Source organism: Chinchilla lanigera, unplaced genomic scaffold (genome assembly GCF_000276665.1).
Source record: "Chinchilla lanigera isolate Chin_1 unplaced genomic scaffold, ChiLan1.0 scaffold00023, whole genome shotgun sequence".
Taxonomy (NCBI): domain Eukaryota; kingdom Metazoa; phylum Chordata; class Mammalia; order Rodentia; family Chinchillidae; genus Chinchilla; species Chinchilla lanigera.
In genome coordinates, this window is record NW_004955424.1 from 20,887,199 (window position 1) to 20,895,600 (window position 8,402).

Genomic DNA, 8,402 nt, shown 5'->3' on the forward strand with positions numbered 1-8,402 from the left:
AAAAGAAAAAAAAAAACAGCAGTAAATGGATGATCTACTAGTATAACTTACTGATTCCCTGACTTCTTCCTCAATACATTCCATCTTCATTGAATATATAGTAATGCACTAAGCTTCCAGTCACAAGACACTTTCTCCACAAAAATAAGCATTATTACCTCCTGAACTTCTATAGCTAAGAGGATTCAGGCAAATATAGTGCTAGTAAAAATGGGTAGGTGGGTGGGGATGTAACTTAGTGATAGGGCTTTTGCCTAGCAAGCTTAGGTCTCTGCACCAATCCCCATAATTAATTAATTAATTAATTAATAACAAGGGCAAGGAGGAAATAGGGGTAGCAATTACCAAACTGTTGGAAATTCCCCAAGTGTTTCAAGTTCTGTATCTCACAGCTCATATACAATATTAGTAAGCCTTGTTTATTTGATTTTTAATTATTTTGTTTATTTCACTAATAGAATATAGTAATCTGTTAATAATATTCAAAACTTGCTATTTTTTACTTCAGATTCATTAGTTTTTCTACCATCAAGTTTTATAATATAAATTAAGGAACAGAGAATAACCGCTTGTTGCTGAATCAGAAAAAGCTGACATTTATATCTATATAAATTTTAGCACCCAAACAAAATAAAGACAAGCTTTCATTCCAAAAACCTGTGCTAAGTATATGTTTATGACATGCTTTTCTCTCAAGATCTTAAGCTTTGTGTAGAGGTAATTCCTTTAAACTGCATGTTGTTCTAATACATCTCAGCCTAAAATTAAGCTTTAACAAAGAAATTTGCAAAATTATATTTCAGGGGGAAATATTATGAGAAACACTAGAAAGGTGATTTTTTTAAATGTTAAAATCATTTATTGCCTAGAATTTTTTAAATTCACAAATGGGAGGTTCTTTTAATAATGTAATATTTGAGTTTTCATCTTATACCTTATAAACACAAAAGTATAGTGATGTAATTACTACATGCTCTTATCCTATATTCTGTATATCCCCATAATTTTCTCTTATGAAACACAGTAAAGTGAAAATTATGAAAAACATATTTTGTAAACAGTATCTGCTTGAGGTTATGCTTATCCTTGGAAATTATACTTATGACCTCCATAGGCTTTATGCTGTTGCTCTTCCTAAATTGAGTAACATTTCACGTACGGATGATTCTAGCAGACCAAGTCCCTTCTGTTTAAAAATATTTCTTCCATCAAAAGAATGAGAACAATAGCAAATAAATACATTAAACAAATAGCTCTCTTCTTTCATATAACACACATGTCTTTTCTTCCTTATAGGTACCAGAGATTTGAAAAGGCATTTCTCCTAGCTGTTGACATTGGTGCTCGAGACCTGTTTATGGTGAGTCATTCCCAGAGATGACTTTGTGCCTTCAGTTCTAAGGCTGAGGAAGTTGTTAGCTTTTATGACAATTAAAAGGGATTAGTGTCATTTGTAGACTTAGACGCATGGCAGGAAAGCATTATTCCCCCTTGGCTTGCAGCTTTGCAGCTTTTTCCTGAAACTGGTCAGTGGTCATCTAGTATCTTTTGACTTGTTGACATTTTCCTTGCTGGGCCCAAAGGATCTTTTGTGTTTTCTAAGAATTTATAATTTGTGAACTTTTCTCCTCATGTGAGGAGAATGACACCTTGATGTGAGGGAATGACACCTTTCTATCTAATAAGCTTAAGTGTCTTTCTAATCCATTCTCTGAAAAAGTAAATTGCAGAAGCCAAACAATAGAACAAACATGTCCCATAAGCCCTGCATATGCTGTTTGTTGCTTAGTTTTGAGTGAGAAGTAACAAATTATGAATGTTCTTACATGTATTTTTAATATTTATTATTTTTATGATACTGGAGATTAAGCATAGGGCCTTTGCACTAAGTTGCATTCCAGCTCCTCCCTACATGTACATTTTATTTTTAATTTTGAAACAGGGTCTCATTAAGTCACTAATTTTCCCAGGCTGGGCCTGAACTTGTGGTTCTCTAGCTCCCACCTCCTAGAGTGATCATATGTATTTTTAAAATAACCATAGATCAATGGGAATTTAAGAGGTTATAAAATTCACAAATACTCTAGTTCTTCCATTTATTAGCTATGGAATAGTAAAGTTGACAAGTTTCTTCTAGATCGAGGTGCCTGCATCCATCAGGTTCTTGTTTTCAGATCTTATAGCACAGGAAGGTCAGATGAGCAAAGGCAAGATCCATTCCTGGTTTTCCAGCATATTGTGTTCCCTTGTGGTTTGTCGTCAAAGAAACAGTAGAACAGAATCTTCTTGAAAGCAAGAACTGCTGTAAGGCCCTTTTACCTGAATCTTTTCACAGCAAGAAGACATTTTGTAATTTAAAGTAAGCTTTCATGTTTTGGATACTAGCACATTTCCATCACATTGGGTCATTTTTTTTTTTATTGTGTTTGAGATTTAAATTCTAAGTTTATATCATTCAATTGAGTTCTACTTTCATTGATCATGAAAAACTATTTCTAATTACTTTCAAAAGTATGAACATTTTATTGTTTGTCATGTATATTTTGCTGTGTCTAATCAAGCACACATAGTATATTTCAGAGTTTCATTTTCATCAAAAATCTATATATGCAGATATCACAATGTCAAAAATTTAATAAGAACACTTTTTAGATTTTCTGATCCCATTAAATTTCCCTGCTATCTGTACTTTCTCGCCTCTGCTTCTTGCTTACTCTAAAAACATAAATTTTCTTGCTATTTTTTATTTTTTCTGTACAGTCCTAGTCTTTTTTCTAGACAAGATAAGAAGTTGAGTTTTATATCGTATTACATATTGCTCTGTAATTCTGCTTTACGTATTAACAAACATAGTCATCAAAGCCATCTTCCAAACTTTATTTCAAATCACATCTGTTTTAGTACTTAGTCTCAGTTTAGTGCACTGCCATTGTAAAGTCTCCACATTAGTTCAAATCTTATTCTGAATTGACTTTCTATGGTAGGCTAAGTAACACAGAAAGATTTTTACATATAAAAATAAAAACCTAAAATAAGAAAAGGAAAGAATGGTTTTAATTTCCTTTTTGTTTACAAAAGTGGAGTCATTTTATTCAGAATACTGTCTTCATTCATCACATTAAACTTTGCTCATAGCTGAAAGTCTGCTTTAAGGAAATTCAGAGTTTGTGAACCTACTACATACATTTGAGGCTCCATCTATAAGAATTTATTGTGCTTTCTAATTGATTCGTACTATTTAATTCCATCTAGCCAGAAGTTTATAGCCTATACACTGAGAAATCTTTTTCTTAGACATAAAATGATATAAAATAAATAAGATTATGTTTAATTACAAGTTTTTTTCTACATTAAAGATATCTCTTTCTCAAAGACTAAAAGTAACACCAAAGGGATCACAAAAACATCAGTTAATTTGAAAATGGTACTTTTTGCTTTAGCATCTATCAGTGGTAAAGAGATACAAGACAAACTACATGATAAGAAAGTTGATATGGCTGGAAAGCAGAACTGCGATGAGAGGAGCTTTATGTGCCACATAAAGGAGTTAGAATTTAACTTAAAGGCTATGGGAAGCTGATCAAATGTTTTAAATAGAGGAATAATATCATAGTTTTGACCAGAGTTCTTCAAACTTTTTCTGTATAGCACTAAGTAACAATTTTAGACTTTACAAAGCATACATCTTCTATTGCAGCTACTCAGCATTGCCAGTATGAAGCAAGAGCAGCCATCAGGAAAACATACACAAATAAGTTTGGCTGTGTTGCAATGAAATTCCATTTCCACATTCTGAAATTTGAGTATAAAAATTTCCCATTGTCACATCATACAACTCTTGTGATGGTTTTTTTCAATGATTTAAAGGAAACAAAAAGTCTTAAATTTAGTCAAACTATGTTGGGCCGTTGTTTGCTGACTCCCTGTTTACGGCATGATCACCCATGCCAGTTTCTGCAGGTGCAGTGCCCTCTTTTTTTCTTTTTAAGTATCCAAGACATATTGATTCAATTCCATGTGTCTTCAGTTATTAGTTGTTTGATTTTTGTATAATTTGTCCAACTCCGTTTGTCTCTTTATCACCTATGAATTGGTAACAAGGATGCATAAGTCACTGAATTTTTTTAATCAAACAGGTTAAACGACATGAAATACCTTGGCATATTATAATGACTTAGTAACTAGAGTTTCCAGTATATATATCATAATTTTTTCAAATGTTCATATAGTACTTTATTTTATATAATACATATTTTATCAGATCAATAATGCTGGACTTTAAATAACTATTGAGATTTTGATGTTTTAAAATTTAGTTATTGAGAGCTTGGAATTGAATCAGGGAAGCCTGATTTTAGAATCTGTAGTCTTAACCACTATGATATGTCACCTAGAAATCATATACATATATATGAATTAATTATACAGTAAAGGTAGCATTCAAATCACTGGAGAAAAGTTTTGATAAATGTTAGTCCAACAGGCTTGCCATTTGCATCATAAGCTATACAAAGGATTGATATATCTAATATACAAAATTCATAATCATTAAGAAATAAATTACCTTCAGTCTCTCTTCCCCGCCTTATTTTCAAAAAGGGAGGGTATGGGAATAGGGGAAAAAAAGAATCAAGTTATATCATGTACAGGTACAAATCCCCAACAATGAATATCATCAGTGTGTATACCTAAAATGTACCAGTAAACTTAATTTTAAAAACAAAGAAATAAAGTACCCCAAATAAAAACTAATGAAAGCAACACTCAGGCAATTCACAAAATAAAAAATACAAATTACCAATAAATATACAAAAAAGTGTTTGATCGCACTGTTAGTGAAATGATACCTTATACTAAAATACCTAAAAACAAGTGATGTAAAGCAGTTAGTGGGAGTCTATATTGGTAAGCTTTTCTTGGGACTCTTGTCAAAAATCCTGTGATCTTGTCAAAATCATGTATGGGAGAACTTTACCTGTGGACTTTTTATTTTATTTCGTTGATCCATATATCTTTCTTTTGGCTATTATCATACTGTTTTGTTTATAATACATTTGTAGTAATTTTTGAAATTACAAATTAGTGTGAGTTTTCCAGCACTGTTCTGGTATTTCAAGGCAGTTTTAGCTATCTGGAACCCCTTGGGATCATATAATTTAAGGACAAATTTTTCTGTTTCTATAACAAAGTCATTGAGATCTTGATAGTATTGCATTGAAACTGTTAATCACTTTGTATAGTATTCACGTCTTAACAGTATTAAAACTTCTAGTCTGTGAACATGGGCTGTATTTCAGTTTATATGTGTCTTCTTTAATTTCCTTCACTAATATTTCATCATGTCTTTCACTTTCATAAGAAAGTTAATTCCTAAGTATTTTATTCTTTTTGAGCTATTGTAAATGGAAATTTTCATGATTTCCTCTCAGATTGTTCATTGTTACTACAGTAATACCTTTGTTCGTGCATGCTTCAGTTCCTAAACTATTCAGTTCTCAAACAAAAGCATTTGACAAAATTTTGCTTCTGTTCACAAATATATTGGGTGGAAAACACAACCACGGCCATCTTCCACACAAAACAAATGTGGCCATCTTCCCCAAAATGGTAAAACAAATTAAGCTCATGAATCAAGGTACCACTGTATATAGAAACGCAACTGATTTTTGTGTGTTAATTTTGTTTTCTCATTTTAATGGTTGATACATTGTGTCAGCTTGAGAAGTTTAGAAGTTTAGGTCAGCAAGGGGCCATGGTCCTTACTTTGTAAACATGCTGAGCGCATGGAGTGGAAGAGGAGGGCAGAGAGATGGAATGGGAGAACAGCCAGTATACAGTATAAGGGAGGAAAAGAGGCTTGCTCCCCCACCTTTTGCTCACATTCCTTTTGCTGTCTTCTGCTGCCTTGAACTGTTGCCCCTCAGCCATGCCACCTCAGTTGGAGCCAGCTGATTACAAACTGTAACCTCCACAATCTTTGAGGTAAATACACCTTTCCTTCTTTAATTTTGGATGTCGAGTATTTTGTCTCAGCAATGAGAGAAAAGTAACCAAGACACTGATATTTTGCCAGGAATACATTTACTACTTAAAACATTTTACCCTTGTGGGCTCTTTAGTGGTTTTACGTATCAGATCACATTATCTGAAAACAGTTTTACAAGGGTTCACATCTGGGCAGGAGCGTGGAAGCAGGCGATTCCTGATCTCCACCAGCACAGCCCGTGTGTGGGTCCTGTGTGCACCAGAAGTGGCCAGCAGGCACAGAATCAGGAGGCCCACCATCCACTCACACCACGGTTCGTAGCTGAATGCCATGAGAACCAGGTATTGCCCCCATCTATTTCCTGGGAACACAGCAGGCATCCCAGAAGGTTGCCGCCATTGCAGTCTCTGTCTCCACCCTCCATGCGCCCAGGACACACAAACATGTCTCAAGGAGACTGTCTCAAGGGACCCACAAACATGCTAACACTGGGGTTTGTGAGGGGCACCCCCGCATGTGCCCAGCAACACATGAAGCCCCAGAGCAGGTTGTCCACAAAACTGGTGAAGCCATGATTCACATCTGGGTTCCAGGGTTCAGGTCTGGGCAGGAGCAAGGAAACAAGTGGTCTGTGATCACTGCCAGCGCAGACCATCTCTGGCTCCTGTGCTTGTGGTAAAAGGCCTGTAGACAAAGAATCAGGCAATCCAGGAACTGCAGACCCTGCAGTCCATGTCTGGGCTCTACCTTCACCCTGAACTCCCTGGAGTCACAGGACCAAGTGGTATGTGACCACGCCACCAGTGCAGACCACTTCTGGTTCACACTGGTGCCCTGAGCTGATAGGAGACACTGGATCAGATTGTCTGTGACCTGACAATGTTGTGATTGGCTTTTGAGATCTGGGAGAACTAGGGAGACTTAAAGAACCTAGACTAAGCAGCACACCCTAGCGGCCACTGAGGGGCAAGTATAACCACCAGGAAAATTAGGGAGGTTACTGACCTTTGCTGGGCCGACAGGGAAGAAAGGGACTGAGGGCTTTACCACCAACATCAAACATGACAAGACGAAGGACTAAAACGCAGTCTCAGAACTCCACCCCTCTCAGAACAAGTCCAAGAGACATCGACATAGGAGAACTTGGTAAACACACTCCTGAAATTGCTGAAAGGATTGCAATGGAAGTGAAGAAACAACTCCATCAGGCCATAGAAGAGATCACATTAGAAATAATATCTCAAGCAAAAAATGAAATGACAATAATAATGAAAGAATGGCTCAGCACATCTAAAGAAGAAACATATAAAAAATAGATGAACATAGGCAATGGACAGAAATGTTAAATGGGAAATAAAGAAATGAATTACAACGCATGAAGCGATTCAGAGAGATGTCCAGGAAATCAAAGCTTCCACTGAAAGCTGCCAAAACCACGTGAATGAAGCCAAAGATAGAATTTCAGATTTTGAAGACAGCATGGCAACTAGCAATCGTGAAAGAAAGGATCTCTTAAAATCAGGAAGGAACCAGGAAAAATCAATTCAAAAGCTGCAAGATGAGGCAAAGAGAAATAATGTACAACTGATAGGAGTCAATGAAATAGCAGGAGGCAACTCAAACAACATAAAAAGAATATTTGCAGAAATACTAACAGAAAATTTCCAAAGCATGGAAACATAACCTGACAAACAGAAAAATGAGGCATATAGAACTCCAACTAACATTAACCAAAATAAAACTACACCCAGAAATATAATAGTCAAGATCCCAGATCTCCAGCAACAGAACAGAATATTAAAAGCTGCTAGAGAAAAGAAACAGATCACCTATAAAGGAAAGCCCATCAGAATCATGGCAGAATTCTCAACACAAACCATCCGATTGAGAACAGCTTGGAGCGAAGTATTACAGGTCCTGAGACAAAATACCTTCCAACCAAGACTGATGTATCCTGCCAAAGTATCCTTCAATGTCAATGGAGAAATAAAATATTTCCACAACAAAGAACAACTGAAGAACTCCGTGAGTGCCAAACCATCATTGCAAAGAGTAGTAAAAGATATTCTAGACAGAGAAAAATGTGACTGAAAGTTCAAGAATAATAATAGAAAGGAGCCATCAAGAACAGCAAGCAATTAAACAGGTAGAAAAAGGCTGGAAACCAATGCAAGTAAATAACATGGCAATGATAAGTCAATACATATAGGTTATAACCATAAATGTAAATGGCCTCAGTTCACCAGTCAAAAGAAACAGACTGGCAGACTGGATTAAGAATCAAAATCCAATGATATGCTCTATAAAGGAAACACATTTCATTTAAAAGGAAATCCATAGACTAAAAGTCAAAGGATGGAAAACAATCCTGCATGCAACAGGAACCCAGAAAAAAGCAGGTGTAGCTGTTATGTTT

General features: G+C 35.5%; 1 protein-coding gene across 12 annotated transcripts in view; it reads left to right on the forward strand.

Annotated features, from left to right (window-relative positions):
* The window catches only part of Wdpcp (WD repeat containing planar cell polarity effector), a 391,210-nt gene that overhangs the window by 163,607 nt on the left and 219,201 nt on the right, over positions 1-8,402 (forward strand). For all 12 annotated transcript variants that reach the window (XM_013514679.1, XM_013514684.1, XM_005385718.2 and 9 more), the window contains one exon: positions 1,297-1,360. In XM_013514679.1, the coding sequence (XP_013370133.1) occupies positions 1,297-1,360 (64 nt within the window). The remainder of the gene's footprint in view (positions 1-1,296; positions 1,361-8,402) is intronic.